Here is a 23,559-nt window from a genome sequence, read left to right as displayed (position 1 = left end):
GGTTAAGTAAATTCCCTCCAAATTACATGTCCAGCTGAACAGTGGTAGCAGTATTGATACTGAGCCCATGTCTCTGGAACAAGTTGTCCAGGCTGCTAGACTACTCAGAGCTCCTTCACTTGAGAGGGTAAAATACTGGAACTAATACAAATGCCATCCTTTCCCCCAGAAGCACTGCATTTCTTAGGACCCATCCTAAGAAGGGTTATTAAACCACAGGGATTATCAGGGATGTGACTGAAAAGGCAGGGTTTTTTTCTCTCTCCGTATCTGCATGCCCCACTTCAGAAGAACTGAGCCAACCGAGGCTGAGGATCAATCAGTGAAAAATTAGAAAAGTGGAAAACTAGAAATATGTTGTAACAAACTGAGAGCCAGGAGGTGTTCGTAAATACTTTTGACAAAGCATTTCACCTTATTAAATTTATAAAATGAGGAGGCTGAACTAGATGATGTCTAAGGCTACCATATTCTAATTTTCTTTGATTCTAGGTTGACTCCAATTTGCAGGAAAAGACAGACATGAAAACTTGAAGGTAAAATGAACTTTGGGAAACCATATGTAATTTTTTAATGCAATAGGTATGTGCCCAATTTAAAGGAATATAATCAATCCTGTAATTTGGATTTTTGTTTATAGGGCTTTCTTTTTTTTTTATTTATTTTTTTTGTGGTACGCAGGCCTCTCACTGTTGTGGCCTCTCCCGTTGCGGAGCACAGGCTCCGGACTCACAGGCTCAGCGGCCATGGCTCATGGGCCCAGCCGCTCCGCGGCATATGGGATCTTCCCGGACCAGGGCACAAACCCATGTCCCCTGCATCAGCAGGCAGATAGATTCTCAAGCACTGTGCCACCAGGGAAGCCCTATAGGGCTTTCTTATGAGAGGGCATATACACTGAACAAAAAGGACACCAATAACAATTACTGGTTTTAAGAAACAGGAAAAAGGGTAGGAGCCAACTCTGAAGGCCTTCTTTCAATTTAATCCACTGACTTACTTGCTGCCCCACTTAAGACAGTTCTTAGGACTAAACACAGCCATTTAAAATTCAACAAGTTACTATTAAGCATTGGAGAGTAGATTTTGTAGTAAAGATAGAAAGGCACTTTGAGCAATAGAGAAATCCTTGATTTGATTTACCAAAAAGCATGTGGAAGGGGAGAAATGAACCGAGAATTTACCCTGATAAAACTTAAGATTCCATAGTATGAAAGAAGGGAAAACAAATACCAAAATTAAGACTTCAACTGGCTTAAGAAAATAGTAGAAAGAAAACCAAGAGCAAAGGCATTCAGGACAGTTCAAGTTCCTAAAATACCTATTTGTTTTTGCTTGTACATATACAGTATAAAGAAACTCTGGAAGATACTACTAACAATGGTTACCTGTGGCAGAGAGGCAGGAAGTGGGCTGATGAGAGAGAGGTGTAAAGGGGAGACTTTTTACTCAATATCTTCTTTACTGAATACCTTTTATTGAATTTTTAACCATGTAAATATATTACCTATTTTAAAAATTAAATAAATTTAAAAGTCTAAATGTCCTGTAAATTCAATTATTTTCAGATGACACTCGAAAAACAAGAAAGTCGAAGAATGGAGACATTTGAACAAAGTACCAAGAAGCAAGGAAAATGTTGTAGCACTGGGAGTTCTGAGATAATCCAAAGAGAGGATGATCTGGATTGTTCTGGGGACCATCTGGGAAAGTCGGGTAAAATGCAATATAGACACCACCAAGAAGTTTATGATAGCTCAAACCAGCACCAGCTGGTACAATGGTATCTTGAAAATGTGATACACATGTTTTCTGACCCTGTGTCCCTAGACAGTGTGAAATCCGCAACGGGATGAAACCAGAACTTTACTAACAGAGAACTAGTTTTCTTTCATCCTCTAAAATAAAGAGAGAAGGAAATGAGAAACCAGTTTCTATGAGAGTCACAAAAATGATCAATCAGGTAGAAAATGAGACCTATGAGGAAAAAATAAAGAAACCCACTTGTACCATTAAGCGAAGAAAAGAAATTCTACTTTGCAAGAATTATTTAAGGCAGCCCTTGAAAAACAAATGGAAAGGAATGTCCTCTTAAAGTCCTTTCTACTCTCAGGATATTTCGATATGTGGGTTGATTCCCAGCGTGCTTCCTTGTAGGGGAGACCTCGCTAATTTGGCCCAGTGAAAGCCCTAGTTAGTAAGATGTATTAGTAATGCCAGTGAAGATATGCAAGTGAACTTGAACAAGCACATTATTTTTAATCAACTGAAAAACCCTTTATTTAAAAATACAAATAATACCTTGAAGTGCTACTAATGTTCTTTCTCGTCATAGGTGTTCGTTTGCTTGTAATAATCATTAAGCTAAGCATTTATGTTTTATGAATTTTTCTGCATGGTGGTATATTTCAGTTTTTTTTTTTTTAAAAAAAAGAATTTAAAGAATACAATTAGAGTTATCCTTTCCACAAACTATTTACCCTTGTGGTAAGGCCAAAGGCTGAAGTCAGAATTTCTATCATGAAGAGCCAGTGCCATCAACATCTGGCCTACCCAAAAAAGAGTACCCATTAGGGCCAGAGACCACTCTTTGGGTCCTCACTCCCAAGCTAGGAGCACTGAAATCTAAGGCATTGGGAATGGAAAGAGGCTGTCTATAAGGCAGGAATCAGGGAAAAAGGCAAGCAAAGGAAAAACTAGGCTCTGACAATGAATAGCTCTCTACATTTTTCATGTATTAGTCAGGTTTAGAAAAGGAAGTTTAATTTGCACCTGAGTTAGAAAAACATAGTTCAAATAAAAGCAAAGAGGTTTCAGGCACCTGAAAGGCCAGAGTCCAAAGGGCTTTACCTATCTGCTTATTGCCATAAGAGTATTTTCTGAAAAAGTTACACCAGTTGGCCAAACTTATCTAAGTAGGCACGACCTAAACTCTGTGTTTCGTTATTTCTTTTTACCTCTACTAAGACTAAGGATGCAAGGGCAGGAAAGAGGAGGGAAATATATCTTAAAATATTTCAAAATTTTACAATCAATGAAATATTTTTTTAAAAACAGCGCAAGATTCCATGTTCCCTTATTCACTAACCCAGAAAGTTAAAACCTTGTCTCCTTCCTCACCCGCCTACCCCCATTCAGCAAAGGCCCAGATTAAATAGTTAGATTTTTTAAAAAGGATAAGTAAGTGAGGAAATCAATGACAGTTTATGGAAACTTACTTAGCCCCGGAATCTGACATTTGAAAACGTCCTTAGAAGTCTTGTCCAACTTCTCAATTTCTACATGAGAAATTTAGGCCCAGAGAGGTGAAATGACTTGCTAAAGGACATGAACTAGTTTTGAGAAGATTTTTTTTCTTTATCTACTACTTTCTTTTCCCATGAACTATTTGTGGTAGCTTGAAAAATACACATACTTAGGAAGGAAACTATAAATAATAAACATGGTGAATTATGGTAGAGTGAGGATTTCTTACTTCTAGTCTACTTTTCTTTATATCATATGTTTTGTTCCTTAAATATTCTAAATTTCGCAGTGGAAGTTACAGGCTACTGATTCTACTTTTTCCTATTACGTAGCTGCTCTGAGCTGCAACAGAAGTACATGGGTGAAGGGCCATTTTATGTAGACAACGTCTTAAACTAGTTTTGCCATTCAGACCTAAGATGCCCCCACAACTATAGCTAAATCAAGAGATCTATTCGCCTCAAGTCTTACTTCTGTCCCATTATTAAGACAAAGAAACAGAAATTTCTTCCATAACTGAAAGACTAGAAGGCAATTTAGTTAAGGGCAGTTTATAAGACAGTTTTGTTAATAAAGGCAGTTTAGTTAAGCTTTATATTTGTAAATATATAATTACACAAAGCCTTTTCACCCTTCATCTGGAAACACCTATGGATTTAATTCTTTAAATGACATCTGTCAAATGGGGGATCCCTATAATGGTATCTGATGTCAGTCTTCAGTATTCAATGGCTAATTACTTGGCCACTGGATTAACTGGGGGCTCTGCTTCTTTCCCTGTTACCTAGTTTCAAAAGATAATCGTGAGAAAGAAACCCAAGGTTTGGTCAAACATTTGTAGGGAAATTTGAAACTCTTGGCGAAATGAAGATTGGTATTTCTTTCACTCATGCTTCTTACTTAGCAGGAGTAACAGAATTGACTCTATGTAAGAATCAGTGCTCGCTGAATCCAGACAACTGTGTAACAAGGCTACAGACCTGGTCTCCTCATTGGCCCAGTTTGGTTTACTCTATTCTATTCCTGTCCCCAAAGGCTATGATCTAATGTCACAAAGGGGGCTAGGTAAGCATACAAAGCCATCATCTCCATTATATTAACAACAGGCTCTGTTGATGCTGCAATAATAACATCATCTTTACATTTAAAGATAGAATTCTGAATGTGTGAGCAAGATTCTACAGGGCTGCGCCACCTCTTACTATGCCATCTTTGTTGTACTCTATTAAACAGTCCCATTTCATTTATGTCCCCCCTTTTTTTAATCAATTATTTTCTACTGTCAAATTAGAAAAAGGAGCCAAAATCAGAAGTCTTATTAACAGACTGAAAAGTGCCAAGACCCATAAATGACCCTTAGCAGCAATTAAACCAAAAAAGAATTGCCGTAAACTGGAACTGAAACAAAAGGCTAACTACTTATCCAAACTCTGGCAAAGACACAGCTCTTTCTCCCCATCTCCCCTAAGCCTGTTAGGAAAGGGGTATCTGAAGCTCTGCTCCTCCTCCTCCAACTCACTTTCTGCGTCAAATAGTATGGGTCAAAGTCCTCCAGGGGAACCGCAACCAGGCCTTGTGGGATGTCCCCATAGATGAAAGGCAAACTCTTCCCTGCTTCCAGGTCACTGTTTGGCTTGGGCTTGCTGTCCTCATCATCTTCCCGATGACTGCCATCGGCCTTTGGCGGTTTCTTGAGCTTGCTCTCAGCAATGCGCCTCTCAATGTTTGCCAGTGACTCAGGAGTGAAAGGCTTGAAACTATCAGGGCCTGGTGGTGCGAGCAGCCGCGCTGCCATCTTCTCATCCTGCAGCAGCTTCGTTAGTTATGCTGCGTCCCGGACAGGTCAGCTCTGGAAGAAACAGCAACACAGACAGCATTAATCAATCGCTGCTCTAAAAAGAGGCCAGACCAAACCATCTCACTCTCAACCTTTATTCACAACCTTCGCAACATATAGTTTCTTCCATGACATGGTTATTTTTCTCTTCAGAAAGTCTGTGGCATGAATGGATGAGGCAATGTCCATAACCACCCCTCAGGGGAATGAGCAGCCAAGGTGATCAAAACATGGGAGTCTCCTGAATTGCTAGTTTTTATTATTGACTTAGATGCAGCTCACAGTTAGTAACCATGTACAGCTACAAGATATATTCCATACCCTCTATGCTTAGTGAAATAAGTCAAAGACAAATACTGTATGATATCACTTATATGTGGAATCTAGAAAATACAGCAAAAACTAGTGAATGTAACAAAAAAGAAACAGACACAGATATAGAAAACAAACTAGTGGTTACCAGTGGGGAAAGGGAAGGAGGAGAGGGGCAATAAAGGGATTAAGAGGTACAAACTATTAGGTATAAAATAGGCTACAAGGATCTATTGTACAACATATATGGGGAATATAGCCAATATTTTATAATAACTATAAATGGAATATTATCTTTAAAAATTGTGAATCACTATATTGTACACCTGTAACTTATATAATATTGTATAGCAACTATACTTCAATAAAAAATAAAGTGATTTTTTTATAGATAACATTAAAAATATATATATTCCATACCCTCAAGTAATTTCTATTCTAAATGAATAAGGTATGTTTAACATGACCGAGAGGCACCTATTAGCTTTGGAATCCTTATATGCTCAAGTCATCTTCCTTTCCTAGAACTCTGCTCCCTAAAGAAACACTCTTTTTCCAAGGACAACACAAGGGTAAACTGTCACTCTTTTCAAATTTCAGTTTCTGAAAACACTAAACCCTTCAAAACTTAGGAGGCACAAAAATATAGATAGAAATGCTTCTATTCGCTTTGGTTCTTCTGTTTCAAGTAGTTTTTCAGTTCACCGAGGTTTGTAAAATCCATCCGGTATAAAAGTCCAGAAGTACCTGCTCTGATGACCAAGCTCATGCCAAGGACAAACACAAAGCGCTTTTCTTCATGGACAGGGCAGATATTGCTCTCCGTACCTCCCACTCAGCAACAGGAAAAGCAAATGGGAGAGGAATCTTATAGACCTTCCTCTGATGCAAGAGCCCTGAAGCACTGCAGGGTGAACGACAGCAGAAAGGCCCCTGAGTGGGGCTCACGCCAGAAGGACAGGAAGTGAGAACTGAATCACAAACCAAATTCCTTTCTAAACAGAGAAACTGAAGTAGTGCCATACTAGAGCCAAAGACTTCTAAGCATGGTATTTGAAAAGCCCATTTTCATTCATGTTTATACAGAGTCCTAGGTTATTGAAATACACACCTTGGAACAGGGGGCTCCCTAATGTCAAAACAATGTGGGTCTCCCATGAAAGCTTTGGGGTTCCCCCCCCCCCCCCCCCGCAGTTCATCTGGTGCTGGTGGTGCCGCTTCTTCCTTTCGTTTTATGAGCTTCACAAAGACAATCTGGGAAATTTTTTTAAAGGCTAAAAACAGTTCTTTCCCTCCAGTTAGCCCTCAGGGTCCACTCCAAGGCAAGCATCCATAAAACCTGAGGCTCCTTAAGAGAACAGTAGTAGAGTTGGCTCTAAATAATTTGGGAGTGAGATACCCAAGGGCTCTTTTCGTAAGTACACCCGCAGAGAGCCCAGATTTTTCCCGTGGTGGTGACGGCTGCAAAAGGCAGTGTGTGGCACCCACATGGGCTGATCAGCTCACTCGGTTACAGCCTGGCACTGACGAGGCCAGAACCACAAGTCAGCTCCATGCTGCACACACACAAAACACCATTCCTCAGAGGATGGGGTCGAAGAAATCCTTTTCATGTATGAGGCGTGCGATTCTAGAGCTGCGAGGGATTTTATAGATCCAGTCCATTTCATTTTAAGAATTAGGGGGGCTTCCCTGGTGGCGCAGTGGTTGAGAATCCGCCTGACGATGCAGGGGACACGGGTTCGTGGCCCGGTCTGGGAAGATCCCACATGCCGCGGAGCGGCTGGGCCCGTGAGCCATGGCCGCTGAGCCTGCGCGTCCGGAGCCTGTGCTCCGCAACGGGAGAGGCCACAACGGTGAGAGGCCCGCATACCGGAAAAACAAACAAACAAACAAACAAAAACAAACAAGAATTAGGAAACTTGGAGTCTGAAGAGATGAGGCAATGTGCCCAAAGTCACAGGGCCGGGGAAAAACACACAGGAGCTCCGACTCCCCCAACTCATACTTCTTTTATTCTGACAAATATCAGTTACCCCTCTGCCTGTCCCAGCCCGACTCCCACTACTCCCCAACAGGAACAGTCTGCTTCAAGTAAATCACACGCAAATGCCAATGGTTCTACTGATCTAAGACTTTACTCCCATTGTTTCCCCCAAACCTAAAACTCCTTTCCTCTTCATCGGTCCCTGAATTGCCTCCCATAAATCCCTACTCCTCCGAAGAATCTTCCCATCAGCTCCAGCCCTTATTATTTTCCCCTTGTGAACTCCTACGGCTTTATCGTGATCTCTTAGCTAGCTAGCATTTATCACATACTTGCTACGTTTCAGGTATTGTTCCAAGCACCTTGCTTGCATTAACTCATTTCATCTCCAGAATAACCTATGAGGTAGATATTATTATTATCCCCTTTTAACAGATGAGGAAGAAGAGGCAGAGAGTCCTAACGGAGCTTGGTCAAAGTTACACAGCTAGAAAATGACAAAGTCAGGGTTCAAGACATCTTATTCACACTTGCTTTGGCTCTCAGTCATTGTCCAACTGCACCATATGAATCCCTAGGGGCATGAGTGGTGTGTTAAACTTCTTTTGTATTCTTCTCACAGAGAGTACGATTATGCTTGGAACCCATAATTGGTCCAAATACTTGGGACTCCTTGGTTCCCACAGCCACACTCATCCTCAACCCTGGGTCACCCTCTGGGTCACGCTACTTAGAGGACAGAGAATACTGCAAGAGGAAGTCACTGCAGATGCTGACAAATTCTTGTAACCTGACTGTACACACCTGGGCTCTTCAAAGGTAAAGCCATCCTAGGCTAAGTCCTCTGCCTTTGCCTCTGCCTTTGTTTCCTTTCCTGCTGCCTTCTCCAAGACCAGGTTCCCTCAATGATCATGGGTCTCCATCACATTCTCAATCTTTACTTTTCCTCTCCTACTTCTGTATTTTCTCCCTTTACATCTTCATCCCCCCCACTCTCTCTTCATTTGGCTTAAGCCATCCTGGTTCTCTTCTGATATCCTGTTCTATCCTGGTTCCTCCCCTACCACCTTTTTCTTCTCTAAGGGCTGGTTTTCTGCAATCTCTCTGCATCACTCCTTCTTTTAGGGATCTCATCTACTCAAAATAATCTGCATGTGGGTGATTTTCAGATTTCTATCACCAGCCCTGATTGCTCTTCTGAGCCCCACAACTGCCTGTCACCACTTCACAATTAAAGCATTTAAAACCACTCATCTTTTTACCTCCAAGACAGAGTCCTCCACTTGGCTTTCTTAATTCTGTGATCGGGACCATCGTTTTTCCAGCCATCTGGCATGGACCTTCAGTCATCTTTGCCCCATCATCCTTTGCTGTCCTTGCCCAACCAGTCACCAGCCTCACTAATTTTTCCTCCTTCAGTTTCCATTTTCAACCTAATTCAGGTCCTACTGCAATAGCCTCCCACCTGTGGACGTCCTCAGCCCACCAGGCACATCTCCAAAGATCTGTTTCCCTAAAAACTCTGCTTCTATTATGTCATCTTCCTCCCTCGAAGCTACTGGACTTACAGAACAGAATCCAAACTTCTGCCATTCAAGGCTTTCTACGACCTTACACTTCTCAGATATTCATCTACAACCTTATACTTCACAAACATTCTGTTCTACTGCTTCCCTGCAAGAACATCTACTCTGGCGACTGCTTTTTGTTTTAATTTTCTAGTATTTTTTTAAAGGTAGAACAATAAAGTGTATACGAATCTTAAGTGCACAGATTAGTTTGTAATATGTACACACCTGTGTAACCACCACTTAGATCAAGATACAGAAGATATGTCTCCAGCACCCCAGATGGCTCTCTTGAGCTCCCCCATCAAAGACCACCACAACCATCCCTGCCCAGCAAAAGCTATTCTGACATCTAGCACCACAGATTAGTTTGGCCTTAGCAGAAGATAAAATATACTCTTCAAAATCTGGCTTCTTTCATTCAACATTATTTCTGTGAAATTCATCTTTACTGTGTGTGTAGCAGTAGTTCATTCTTTTTATTGCTCTGTGGTATTCCATGTATGAACATACAATTTATTTACCCATTCTACTTTGCTAGACATTTAGGTTGTTTATAGTTTCAGGCTATTATGAATGAAAGCTGCTAAGTACCTTTTTGTGCATGCCTGTTGGTGGCCATATGTGCTCTTCTCTTTCCAGCATATAGGCAGGAGTGGAATGCTGGGCTCAGAAGAGAGCATACATTTATTTAGCTTTAGTGATACTTCCAACCAGCAAGATAAGAGGGTTCCAGTTACTCCACATCCTCACCAACACTTGGAAATGACAGCCCTCTTAATGTTTACCCATTCTAGTGAGCATATATATAGTGATAGCTCATGGTTTTTACAAAATTTACTGAGGTGGAATTAACCATTTTAAAGAGAATAACTCAGTGGCCATTAGTACATTCACAACATACTGCAACTACCACCTCTATCTAGTTCCAAAACATTTCCATCACTCCAAAGTAAAACCCTTTACCCGTTAATCAGTTTCTCTCCATTCCTCTCCCCTGCACCCACCTGACCCCGACCCTCCCTACCCCCCAGCTCCTGGCACTCATCAGGCTGTGTTCTGTCTTTATAATCTATTGATTGATCTATTCCAGAAATTCATATACATGGAATCATACAGTATGTAACCTTTCATGTTTGGCTTCTATCATCCTCATTATAGCATGTATTAGTTCTTCACTCCTTTCTATGGATGAATAATGTTTCAATATATGTCGGTATCATAATCTGTTTATTCATCCAACCACTGAGGAACGACTGAGGGGGGAGGTCTTTCCAATTCTTGGCTATTGTCAACAGTGCATGCACATGAACTTATTTTAGTTCGTCCCTGGTTTTTTTGTATGTGAACCATTTCTTTTCTTTTTAAAAAAAATTTATTTATTTATTTTTGGCTGCAGTGGGTCTTCATTGCTGCGCGTGGGCTTTCTCTAGTTGCGGCGAGCAGGGTCTACTCTTCATTGCGGTGCAAGGGCTTCTCGTTGCGGTGGCTTCTCTTGTTGCAGAGCACAAGCTCTAGGCACTCGGGCTTCAGTAGTTGTGGCTCACAGGCTCTAGAGCGCAGGCTCAGTAGTTGTGGCGCATGGGCTGAGTTGCTCTGTGGCACGTGGGATCTTCCCGGGCCAGGGCTCAAACCCAGGTCCCCTGCGTTGGCAGGCGGGTTCTCAACCACTGTGCCACCAGGGAGGCCCTGATGTGGACCATTTCTAAAGTCTTTATTGAACTTGCCACAATCTTGGCTCTTCGGCTGTGAGGCGTGTGGGACCCCAGCTCCCAGGTCCCCGACCAGGTATCCAACCCTCACCCCCTGCATTGGAAGGCAAAGTCCCAAACACTGGACCGCCAGGGAAGTCCCTTAGTCCCTGTTTTTAATTCTTTTAAGTATACACGTAGGAGTGGAACTGCAGGGTCACATGGTAACTCTAAGCTTTATGTTTTGAGGAAATGCCAAATTGTTTTTCCACAGAGGCTAAACCACTTTGCACTCTCACCAGCAATATAAGCAAGGTTCCAATTTCTTTACATCTTAGCCAACACATATTTTCCTTTCATTATTATTTTTTTTAACAGCCATCTTAGTGGGTGTGAAGTGGTATCTCACTGTGGTTTTGATTTGCATTTTTCTAATGACTAATTATGTTGAGCATTTTTCCATGTGTTTGTTAGCTCACTGGAGTTTTAATTTGCTTTTCTCTGAGGACACTGAGCACCTTTTCATATGTTTATTGCCCATTTAGAAATCCTCCTTTGTGGAATGCCAGTTTAAATCTTTGCCCACTTTTTTCTAGAGTCATCTGCATTTTCTTATTGATTTGTGGGAGTTCTTTGCACATTCCCCATACAAGTCTTTTGTCAGATATATTTCAAATATTTTTCTCCTTTTTACTTTCTTAATGGTGTCTTTTGATAAAAAGTAGTTCTTAATTTTACTGAAATCCAAACTATCAATCTTCCCATTCATGTTTTTTTTTGTTGTTGTCGTTATAAGAAATCTTTGTTTATCCCAAAGTCATGCAGCTATTAGCCTAAATTTTCTTCTAGAAGCTTTTTTGTTTTACCTTTCTTATTTAGACTTCATATAATCTGGAACCGATTTTTGAATATTGTGCGAGATAGGGTCAAGGTTCATTTTTTTTTCTACATGGGTCTCCAATTGACCCAGCATCACTTAATAAATGGTCACCGTTGTTTTCGTTGACTCCTAAACACTTTCATTTTCCTATTTTAAATCTCCTGAAGTCTTTCTCTCCTTCTCATCTAAATTCCATTCATCTCTAAAACCAGCTTAAATTCCTCCTCCTTCTGAGGACTAAAAATAAACTTTTTAGATTTAGAAGGAATTTAGAGACCATCTAGTCCAACTTTCCTTAACTTTACAGATAAGAAAATTTAACAGTAAGTTAAGTAACAGAGGCTGAGTTGTCTAACTGCTAAGCGGTGACAGATGCAGAGCTAGGGCACAGGTCTCTTGGCCTCCAATATAATGCTTTTTCTCTATGCCACACAGTCTCTTAGGCAATGCACCTCATCCATCATAATAAATGTGACTTTTAGCCCTGAGAATTCTGGAAGAGATTGAACCAGACTCAAAGTTGGGAGAAATCGATGATTAGGGCCCCCTTCTGTTGGTCACCCAGGAGTTTTAAGATCTTAAAATGTCAGTTGTGGCTTGAACACACACAAATAAAGATGACTCTAAATTAAGGAAAAGGGGGTGGAGGAGGGAAAGAAAACAGGCACTGGGGTGAGGTTATGATGGAGATGAAGGAGAGAAGTCATCTAGGAGGAGTTGTTAAGGGAAACACTATAGGTGGGGGTACACAAAAAATGTTAGGAGGAGGATCAAATAGCTAGTAGTATTAAAAACTTGTCTCAGACTTAAAAAAGAACAAATTGGAGGACTCATATTTTCTGATATCAAAAATTACTACAAAGATACACTAACCAAAGCAGTGTGGTACTGGCATAAAGACAGACATATAGACCAATGGAATAATACATTAGAGAGCATAGAAACAAATCCTCACATATACGGTCAAGTGATTTTCAAAAAGGTGCCAAGGCCATTCAGTGGGGGAAAGAACAGTCTTCAACAAATGGCACTGGGAAAATCAGATACTCAATGCAAAAGAATGAAGTTGGACTCTCACCTTATTATACCGTATACAAAAATTAACTCAAAATGGATCAAATATCTAAATGTAAGAGCTAAAATTATAAAATTCTTAGAAGAAAACATAGGGGAAAAGCTTCACGAAATTGGATTTGGCAATGATTTCTTGCATATGACACCAAAAGCACAGAAATAAAAGAAAAAAATAGATATATTGCACATCATCAAAATTAAAAACTTTTCTGCAAAGGACACTATCAAGAGAGCGAAAAGGCAACCCGCAGAATGAGAGAAAATATTTGCAAATCATGTATTTCATAAGGGATTAATACTCAGAATATATAAAGAATTCCTACAACAACAAAAACAACAACAAAAAACCTAATTTAAAAAATGGTCAGGACTTCCTGGGTGGTGCAGTGGTTAAGAATCCACCTGCAAATGCAGGGGACACAGGTTCGAGCCCTGGTCCGGGAAGATCCCACATGCCGTGGAACAACTAAGCCAGTGTGCCACAACTACTGAGCCTGCGCTCTGGAGCCCTCGAGCCACAGCTGCTGAGGCCACGTGCCACAACTACTGAAGCCCGAGCACCTAGAGCCCGTGCTCTGCAACAAAGAGAAGCCACCACAATGAGAAGTCCACACACCGCAGATGAAGAGTAGCCCCCACTCGCCGCAACTTGAGAAGGCCTGCGGGCAGCAACGAAGACCCAATGCAGCCATAAATAAATAAATTTAAAAATAAATAAATAAATAATGGTCAAAGACTTGAATAAACATTCTCCAAAGAAGATATACAAATGGCCAATAACCACATATAAAGAAGCTCAACTAATGCTCACTAATCATTAGGGAAATGGAAATCAAAACCCCAATGAGACACCACTTCACACTCGTTAGGATGGCTATTATAAAATGAAACAAAACAGAAAATAACAACTGTTGGAGAATGTGGAGAAATTGGAACTCTTGTGCTGCTATGGAAAACAGTATGGCGCTCCCTCAAAAAATTAAACACAGAATTGCCATAAGATTCAGCAATCCCACTTTTAGGTACATACCCAAAAGAACTGGAAGCAGGGACTCAAACAGATATTTGTACACCCTTGTTCACAGCAGCATTATTCACAATAGCGAAAAGGTGGAATCAAAACAAATATCAACGGACAGATGAATGGATAAATAAAATGTGCCATATACATACAACGGAATATTATTCAGCCTTAAAAGGGAAGGAAGGGCTTCCCTGGTGGCACAGTGGTTGAGAATCCGCCTGCCGATGCAGGGGACACGGGTTCGTGCCCCGGTCCGGGAAGATCCCACATGCCGCGGATCGGCTGGGCCCGTGAGCCATGGCCGCTGAGCCTGCGCGTACGGAGGCTATGCTCCGCAACGGGAGAGGCCACAACAGTGAGAGGCCCGTCTAGCACAAAAAAAAAAAAAAAGGAAGGAAATTCTGACATATGCTACAACATGGATGAACCTTGAAGAAGACATTATGCTAAGTGAAATAAACCAGACACAAAAGGCCAAATATTGTATGATTCCACTTATAAGTGGTGCCTATAGTCAAATGAATAGAGACAAAAAGTAGAACAGTGGTTACCAGGAGCTGGGGGGAAGGAGCAATGGGGGAGTTATTGTTTAATGGGTACAGAGTTTCAGTTTGGGATGATGAAAAAGTTCTGGAGATGGATAGTAGTGATGGTTGCACAACAATGTGAATGTACTCAATACCACTGAATTGTACATTTAAATGGTTAAAAAGGAAATTTTTATATTATGTATATTTTACCACAATTTATTTAAAGAGAAAAAAACTGAAGCATTTACTGTGTCCCTACTATATGCCAGAAACTGTACTCATGATCAGTATAGCTCCTTGCCTTCAGGGACCTTTAAAAGTCTTCTGGGGGTAGAAGACAAATAAACAGGCAAAGTACAGTATGATAAATCCAGTAAAGTAAAATGGGCTTCTACAGACAAATACAAGCAAGACACCTAATCAGGGAGATCAGGGAAGGTTTCCTGAAGAAAGTGACATCTTAGCTAAAGCCTGAAGCTGGTGACGTACAAGATGGCAGGAAAATGGATAGAGCTTTGCAGGAAGAAAATATAGCATATACAAAAGACCACAGACAAGGGAGATCAAGCCCCTTAGGTACTGCAAACAGTTCAGTGTAAGTGGTCTTTAGAAAATTAACTAACAGGTAAACAGGTGCCACATCAGGGGGGCAAAGTCATTATCATGGCAAGTGGTTTGGGTTTTATCCTGAAGGCAATAAGGAGATACTGAAGGTCTGAATGACTTGATCAAAGTTACACTTTAGGAAGATTATTCTGGCTACAGTGTAAAGAATGAGGCAGGCAGTGAGGAGATGAGGTGGGGGAGGAACAAGATCAGAGAGAAGATGACCAGGTGAGAAGACTGTTGTAGCAATTCAGCTGAGAGAAAATGACGGCCTGAGCCAGGCAGCAGCAATTCCGTTCTGATGTACAGAACGGAATGTCGACTAACTGAAGTGGGAGGTAAGGTAGAAGGAAAATCAAGAAAGGGGCCCAGATTTTTGCTGTGGGCAATGGATGCAAGGTAGTAAAATTCAGAGACAGGGAATAAGATGTGATGCACAGCTCTGGGGTTTACGGTAATGACTTCACTTTTGAGTCGCTTTGGTACATCCAAATGGAGATTCTGAATAGGCAGTAGACAGGTGGTCCTGAAGTTCAAGGGAAAGACTTAACCACAAGAACTAAAAGGAGAGAAGCAGCTTTGTATAGAACTACAGCTAGACTCTGAGGACTGCCAGCCAGTCTCTGCATGTTGATATATAGCTCATTTGGAATTAGCCAGCAGAGCAGCACTGCACTGGGAGGAAGGTGGGCGGCTCTTATCACAGGAGAAGAGAGAAATGCAGCCAGATGCACAGAGTTTACACTGTCCCCACTCCCTGGGCCCCTCCTTCCTCCAGTGACAACTAGATTCTAGGCTGCCAATTTTCTACTCTGTCACTTACAGATTTCATTTTGGAAAATCATATAACAGTTCTAGAAACTGAAATAAAAACAATTTTGTCAAGTTTTAATTTTACTTCCTTGAAACATTAAAAATTGGTGTCCTAAGCCTCTCTCAATAACATCGAAATCTGGCTCTCCCTCCTACAAGATGTTATGGCCCATCCTCACCCTGGTGAATGTCAGCACCTGTGCTAACTGACAGCTGTCCTGTACATTCTTCCGTCTCACTGGCTTTCCACCTCATGAGGCCACTTCAAAGTTTGCTCCTCTTAAGCCTCGCACCCACCAAACTTTTCCAAAGCTGAGCTATTTGCCTCTGATTCTCAATAACTGGTCTCTTCTTAATCCTCTGAGATAGTCACTCTTGGTTGATTTACATCTGTCTTCCTGCAGATACCCTTTGAAGGATCTGTTTATAGAATATTTTGAAAGAGGCCTAATATGGATAAAAACTTAAGATTAACCATGATAAGTAAGTAACTCTATCCGGAGGTATGTGTGAAGCACTTACGCTTTGAGTACTTGAATATTTTGATCTAAAAATGCTTTCAAGTGAAGTCACAACCAACGATTATAATGATTTTAAATGGATCTAAAAGCTTCTCTAAGCAGGTCCCAGCAGCCCAAAATGAAGATAGGTTTCCACCTTGTCTATGTATCCATACAACTATCAAGCCTCGTCTTCCACCTGCTACTCAATATATACAGCCCAATCAAGAGGTCATTAGACTTCCATCCCCCTGGCCCTGCAGACACTACAAGTCACATTTTCCCTCAATTTTATCACCTATCCCCCATCACCAATTTTCTTTTTTTCAAATTTAACTGGCTTTCCATGTTCCTCTTATTTCTTCCACAAGGTACAGGAGCCTTTCCCCTTTCTACCCCTTTGTAGGCACTGGTTGTTCCCCACCCTCCCATCTATTGCCATCCTCTTCACTAGTCTCCTGATTCAAGTTACAATGCAAACAATTTTTCTTGCCTATTGCTTTATAACTGAAAAGGGTTTCATTTTTGTGATCTGTGGTTCTCTACTTCTTTCTGCCTCAATTCCAACATGCACATTAGATTTTACCCTCAATTTCCTATGCATTTCTTTCACAGTAATATTGAGATTCCCCTCTCACCTATGTGGTCCCTTCCTTCCATCCCCACGCAACCCCACGCAATTGTCTAAAGAGACAGCAGATGTCTTTTTTCCACTAGATTGTCTCCATGTATTCCAGAGAACTAAACTACTGACATATGCTTGACACTGAGAAAAGAAATGTCAATGAATAGGTGTTCTCACGCTAAGGGAAGACCAAAATGTTTAGGAAGCCATATTTTGTCTCAAGTATCTAAGACAGGCTTCTAGGTACTACCCTAGAGCCTGGATGAGAAACTCTCACTTTATACCATCTCCCATAAGCATTTATTGGGCATGGTGGGAACAGGAAAATCCCTCCATATGAAGGAACATGTTGGGAGTGGAGGAAGGAAGTAGCTGTATACACACAAACATTACAAAATTTCTAATTATAACTGAGGAAATCAACGAATCTCATGTTTGATGTTGTTTTTTTCCTTTACAATTATATACAGTTGTTAATCAGCTTAAGTCCAAGGAATATATGATTTGGACTCATATATATATGATTCACTGCTCTGACCAAAATCCAACGGTTTTAAGCTTTGCCTCTACTATATAATGACTGTGAGACCTACTAATATGACAAAGAAAGCACGGGGTTAATATGGTGTCTAACATGCAGAAAGGGCACAGTAAGAATTAGCTCATACCATCTGTATCACCAGTTTCATTTTTTCCATTCCACACAACCTTCATAAAATAAATAAAAATCCAAAACAATTTCTTCAAATCACTGCATAAATCCTGCTGAACAAAGATGCCATCACTGTGGAAATTCATTTGTGGTGGGCAGTCAGTGAATGAAACATTATCTATAATGTTCACCTTTCAGTTGATACAAAAAAAAATCTAAATGTGGGTATAAACGGTAGTTAAGGGATATCAATATACCATGTGTACAAAAGACAAATGTAGCTAAGTTGTAGATATTCTCTACTACATAACAGACTACATACAGCCAGAGGCACACTTGCCAAGCTCACCTGAGGAATGCAGATGATTTCACTCTTAGCAGAGAAAGAGATGGTGGAAATGCTTGTTGGACTTATCTTTCACAACTGAGGATGAAGGTATGGACTACGATAATATTAATAATATCACAGGGTTATATTACTTTCATCTGCATATACCCTTTTTCATTGCATATAGAATTCAGAACTTAAGTCACAAGATTTCACAGCTAGTTTTTACTTTGCCATCTTCAAAATATGGTGTTTGACTATAATGAGGATTACAAGGTTTCTGTTTTCCACAATTGGTAAGACCCCAGCCCATATGCGTCTATAAAGCTTGACAATTTGCAATCAAAATAATGGTTGTGGACAGCTGACATCACCTATGCCATAGAGATTTTTTTTTTTTACAGTAAGACAACAGATCAAGATCTCTACCACACCCCACAAAGAGATACAATCCCAGGCCATGCTTAAGAAACTGATGTTGTAATTCAGATATTGTCACTGACCAGCTGTATGGCCCTTAATAAATCAATTCACCTACCCAAGCCTTGGTCTTATTTATAAAAGGAGGGAGGTGAGTGAAATGATTTATAGAGCCAGATCTATATTATGGAGGTTCCATAATATTATGTAATTTGCCCAAGGTCAGCTAAATGACCTTGGGCAAATTACATAATATTATGGAACCTCCATTTCCTCATTTGAGGGTTAAATGAGATGATGCATGTGAAGTAGATCTCAATAAATAAATGAGAATCATAATACTACCAATAATAATAGTTAACATGGAGTATTTACTACATGCTCTAGGCACAGCTCTAAGAGTTTTTATTATAATTCTTTTGATCCTTCCTACAACCCTGTGAGGTAGGTATTATTACCAGCCCATATTACTTGTGAGAAAACTGAAGCACAGAGAGATTAAGTAATTTACCCAAGATCACAGAGTGGTATTCAAACCCAAGTTGTTTGGCTCCAGGGTCTGTGTTCTTAACCATTTCATTTCTATACTTCTTGTTATCAGCACTCTTTCCCTTTCTCTGAATCTCTTCTAAGATCCCTTTCAGCTCTGCTTCCAGAAAAATAGACTAATTAGCTACCCTGGACTCTGACAGGCTAAGCAAAGTTGGCTTCTCTGAGAGAATTACAAAGGTTCTAAATGTATAGAGGCTTAAATCAGAAAGAATTGTGTCCAGATTCAATAGCTGTCATCAAATAATTATGTGTTGAATAAAGGAATGAACACAGAGGCTAAAAAGAAGTCAAGTACCATTTGGTTGATCCTTATGATAACCGTGACCAAGAATTCATTCATTCAATAAGCACTTCTTAGGTGTCTACTATATGGCAGGCACTGGCAAGCTTGTAACTTAGAAAACTGATATCAGAACACATTCTCCTAAGTCATTATTTGGCAGTCATGTTGTAAAGTAGATTCCTGTACTGGATAGTAGAAAGTTGGATGAAAACTTTAAAGCTTCTTTGTTTTTCAAATGAAATCTCAGAGGAAATGTCAATATGTAACACACACAAAAGCATCTCTGCTCTGGTTGAAGCAGGGAGTGAGCCTGAAGCCCACCTCGATCTGCCCATGTCACCCCAAAGACATTCCTGCAGTGTCAGGATGGCTCTAAAAGTATTACACAAAACAATTATTGGGGGCTTCCCTGGTGGCGCAGTGGTTGAGAGTCCGCCTGCCGATGCAGGGGACATGGGTTCGTGCCCCGGTCCGGGAGGATCCCACATGCCGCGGAGTGGCTGGGCCCGTGAGCCATGGCCGCTGAGCCTGCGCTCCGCAATAGGAGAGGCCACAACAGTGAGAGGCCCGCGAACCGGAAAAAAAACAAAACAACAATTATTGGGTCTCTTTGAACTTCAGAATTCAGTGGACACCTCTTATAGCAATGGACCGTGATTGTTTACTAATAAAGTTCACTTGATATGGACATGCAGAAATATATGAATGTGGTTATGTGCCTTATGTAAAGCTGGTGTAATGTCTATAAAGATTATTATAATATCAATTGTCAGGCATTTTATAAACATTACCTTTAATTCTAACAACAACCTAATTAAGCAGGTATTGACAGCTTCATTTTACAAGCAAGGAAAGTGAGACTCATAAAAAAATATGAATTCCCAAGGTCATATGGGAAGCAGCCTCCCTCCAAAGCCCACAGGGATTCCCTCGTAGACTAAGATCAGGTACTTGCCTACTCCAAAGAAGCTCTATAAACAGGAAGATGCAAGAATGGACTACTTATATGGAGTTTTGCTACTCAGGCAACTCGCAGGTTGTTTCACTGGACACCCCAACTAGGTCAGACCTAGGGCATTCAAGCAGCATGGAGAACCAGAGCATCGTGCGTGGCTAAGAGGTTGGAATACAGGAACCACAGAGGTCTCGTGGAGCGCGTATGGTTTTTGCTCTTCTCTTGCTGAATCAATCTCTACCGAATAGCAGGGCAGACCCGCTAAATGGTTACTAGGAGATCACCTACTTACCAAACTCAGAAGCACAGCTCACACTTCTATGAGGTTGTACGGGGGAAGGGAAGATGGGTCACCCAAGTAGCTGCTGTGGTTCTCAGACACAGTGACTACAAGCAGGGAGACACACACAACAGGGGGCTCTGAGATACTGCTTCAACCAGGGGCTAACGAAATCCTCCTCACAGGGTTACCGCGAGGAGCTGATGGGAGAGTATCTGCCAAAAGCTCTTGAGGTGTTATACAAACGTCAATACAGCAATACACAGTAGCCTGCCTGTGAAGTGCTAGGAGGTCATCGCAGCAAACAATCTGGTGTGGTCAGCCACGATTAAAAACAGGATAGATCTTTCCTGAACAAGATTTTAGACTTGCTAGGAATCCTAGGAGATTCAGCCGACAGAGCGACAAACTCTGCAAACAGTTGCTGAGGCTACAAATTAATGCAACCTCATATTTGTATGGGGCTGTAACATTTACAGAGCATTTTCTTATCCTTTACCTCATCTCAGCCTCACTTGTGAGGTTAAAGGAGCAAATATTGCCAGATTCAATTTCACAGAAAAGGTATTTGAGGTTAGAGAGGCCAACGGACTTGCCTTGTTTCAAAGAGCCAGTGACACATGGACAAAGTATTAAATGCGCCCCTATCCATTTTCTAAGGTGGGAGAATTCCTTACCTGTTAAAAGTAGCTATCTTCCTAATGCTGAAAAGAACAATGGGTAAGAAGGGAAAGGGAAAAACTCTTTAAATAATAATAATGATGATGGTAAAGAAGCCACGAAGGAAAACTCCGGGAACGTGGCTGCTACTGGAGGTGGCTGTCAGTGCAGCTGGGAAGTTTGGGGACAGAAAGGAAAAGAGGAGAGAGGACAACTATTATAGGAGTGGCTAAAGAATACTCTTTAGGAAGTCTAGCAGTTTAATGCCCAACACGCTTTGCTAATCTCTTCAAGAATCATGCAGTGAAGACACGCATTACTCATTAAGTCTTTTGGAGCCGAACTTGAGGGTGTTTTGTTTCTGTTGCTGTTCTGTTTTGTTTTTATGGTGCATTAAGACAAAAGCAAGGTAGCTTACAAAAGCAGACAGTTACATCTGAGTTACACCGACAAGTGGCAGGGTGTGGGCTGGGACTCGGTACTTCTGCTTTCTACCCCAGTGCTTTTCTATGACAACACACTGCCTCTAAGCACTGTGGACGTGATGTAGACAGTCTTTTCAGAAGCATCCATGAACATCATCTCCGAATATACAGCACAGCAACTATATATGCATCCCAGTACTGTTAGTAATGCTTCCACAACTACTTTCCAACTGAAATCCCACAACCACCCTATGACAGGCTCACAGAGGTTAAGTGACATCTTCAGGGTCACAAAGATAGCAGGTAGCAGAGCCAGGCCTTAAACTCAGGATATGACTCTTCATCCAGTGTGCTTTTCTGTAGGTTGATGGTCCTCAATCAGGAATAGAATGTTATAATGGGACGCGCACAGTGATAACAAGATGAGAACTCTATTTCTAATCTCATTTGTAAAGCATTAACAAAAATTAATCTTATGCTTTCCCCTACAATGTTCAAAGTTCTCTCTCTCATCTACTCAGAGATGATGGGACTAGCAAAAAATCCTGTAGGAAAAATTAAAGCAGAAAATTCTTCATGATTGTTATGGTGCCTTAACTATTGCTAACCACCTCACTGATGACAAATGAATCCTTTCAGCCAGCACAACCCATGCAACCTCTGGACGGTACAGTAATTCTAAACTGGTGGATACACTTGGAAACTGGTATGAAGTTTAGGTTTGATGGCCATGGCTCCCTTCTGCTCAGAAACCTTCAGACTCTCCACTGCTTTTTTTTTTTTTTTCGGTATGCGGGCCTCTCACTGTTGTGGCCTCTCCCATTGCGGAGCACAGGCTCCAGGCGCGCAGGCTCAGCCACCGTGGCTCACGGGCCCAGCCGCTCCGCGGCATGCGGGATCCTCCCGGACCGGGGCATGAACCCGTGTCTCCTGCATCGGCAGGCAGATTCTCAACCACTGCGCCACCAGGGAAGCCCCTCTCCACTGCTTTTGATTAAAGTTTCAAATCCTTAAATGAGCACTCAGGGTCCTTTTCAGGCTATTAATAGACATTCTCTGCTTGTATCTCATGCTCCATAAAACCACTCCTCACTCCTGTGCTTTTCCATTCCCATACCTGTGGCTGTACCACTCCTTTTGCCTGGAATGCTACCTTACCTATCCTTGCTTGGGATAGCTGTTCATATTCCCCTAGTCAAAAACAATCTCACCCTCCCCTCAGTATTTTATATCACTCCTAAAATACTACTGTAAGTTTTATGTTTCTGTGTTTCATTTTCCCAACCTGATCGTAAGTAACTCGAGGGCAAGATCATGCTTATTAATCACTGCATCCTCCGAATGCCTTGCCTTGTGCTTTGCCCACAAAGAGGAATACAGTGGGATGTCAGATAACTGTGGCATAAATGAAAGAATGAGATTCAGTTTTTGTCCTAAGACAACGGCTATACTGGGAAGCAAACTGACTCCAATACCTTTTAAATAATGCATCCAGAAGTCTTGAGATTGTCAATATCCAAGAGAACACCAGGGCTCAAAAATCAACTATGTAACTAACTTTCTATTAATCACCTTTCCACATACCCATAGTCCAAGATCTCTGTCATAAAAGTTAAGTGATGGCTTGGGAATGTGGCATTCATTGTCAATAAAATGAAGCATCTCCTTGGGGCTGAAGCTGCCATGCCTTCATGCAGACCACTAGGTGGAAGATGTTAACAATCTGAAGAGTCGGACCCAACAGGCTGACTTACTCCTGATAGTAACAGGAGTGTGACAGGTTGAAGTAGTCTATAAAAACTGTATTATTTTAAAAAATGAATACTCAGGATAGTAGTTCCATTGGGGAAAGGTAGAAGAGGCAGGAGGAGACTTCTGGCTTACTGGTTACAGAGGTATGTTCACTGAAAACTTACCAAGCGTATAGTCATGGTTTCCGCATTTTTCTATATGCATGCTATATTTCAATATGAAGTTTTTATAAATGATGATTAAAGAACTTATCTAGGGCTTCCCTGGTGGCGCAGTGGTTGCGAGTCTGCCTGCCGATGCAGGGGACACGGGTTCGTGCCCCGGTCCGGGAGGATCCCGCATGCCGCGGAGTGGCTGGGCCCGTGAGCCATGGCCACTGAGCCTCCGCATTCGGACCCTGTGCTCCGCAACGGGAGAGGCCACAGCAGTGAGAGGCCCGCGTACCACACACACACACAAAAAAGGACTTATCTAATATTAAGAAACCAAAAAGAAAAAAAAAGAAACCATACCATTTAAAGCAGTATCTTAAAACAGCACTTAAAATCAGATAAGATGA

General features: G+C 41.3%; 1 protein-coding gene across 5 annotated transcripts in view; it reads right to left on the bottom strand.

Moving 5' to 3' along the window:
- Nucleotides 1-23,559, bottom strand: part of SCN8A (sodium voltage-gated channel alpha subunit 8) — a 177,954-nt gene that overhangs the window by 111,768 nt on the left and 42,627 nt on the right. For all 5 annotated transcript variants that reach the window (XM_067009311.1, XM_067009312.1, XM_067009314.1 and 2 more), the window contains exon 2: nucleotides 4,766-5,095. In XM_067009311.1, the coding sequence (XP_066865412.1) occupies nucleotides 4,766-5,041 (276 nt within the window). In that variant the 5' untranslated portion in view covers nucleotides 5,042-5,095. The remainder of the gene's footprint in view (nucleotides 1-4,765; nucleotides 5,096-23,559) is intronic.

The sequence above is a fragment of the Kogia breviceps genome, chromosome 12 (genome assembly GCF_026419965.1).
Source record: "Kogia breviceps isolate mKogBre1 chromosome 12, mKogBre1 haplotype 1, whole genome shotgun sequence".
In the NCBI taxonomy this organism is placed as follows: domain Eukaryota; kingdom Metazoa; phylum Chordata; class Mammalia; order Artiodactyla; family Physeteridae; genus Kogia; species Kogia breviceps.
This window is presented reverse-complemented; position numbering and strand designations above follow the sequence as displayed.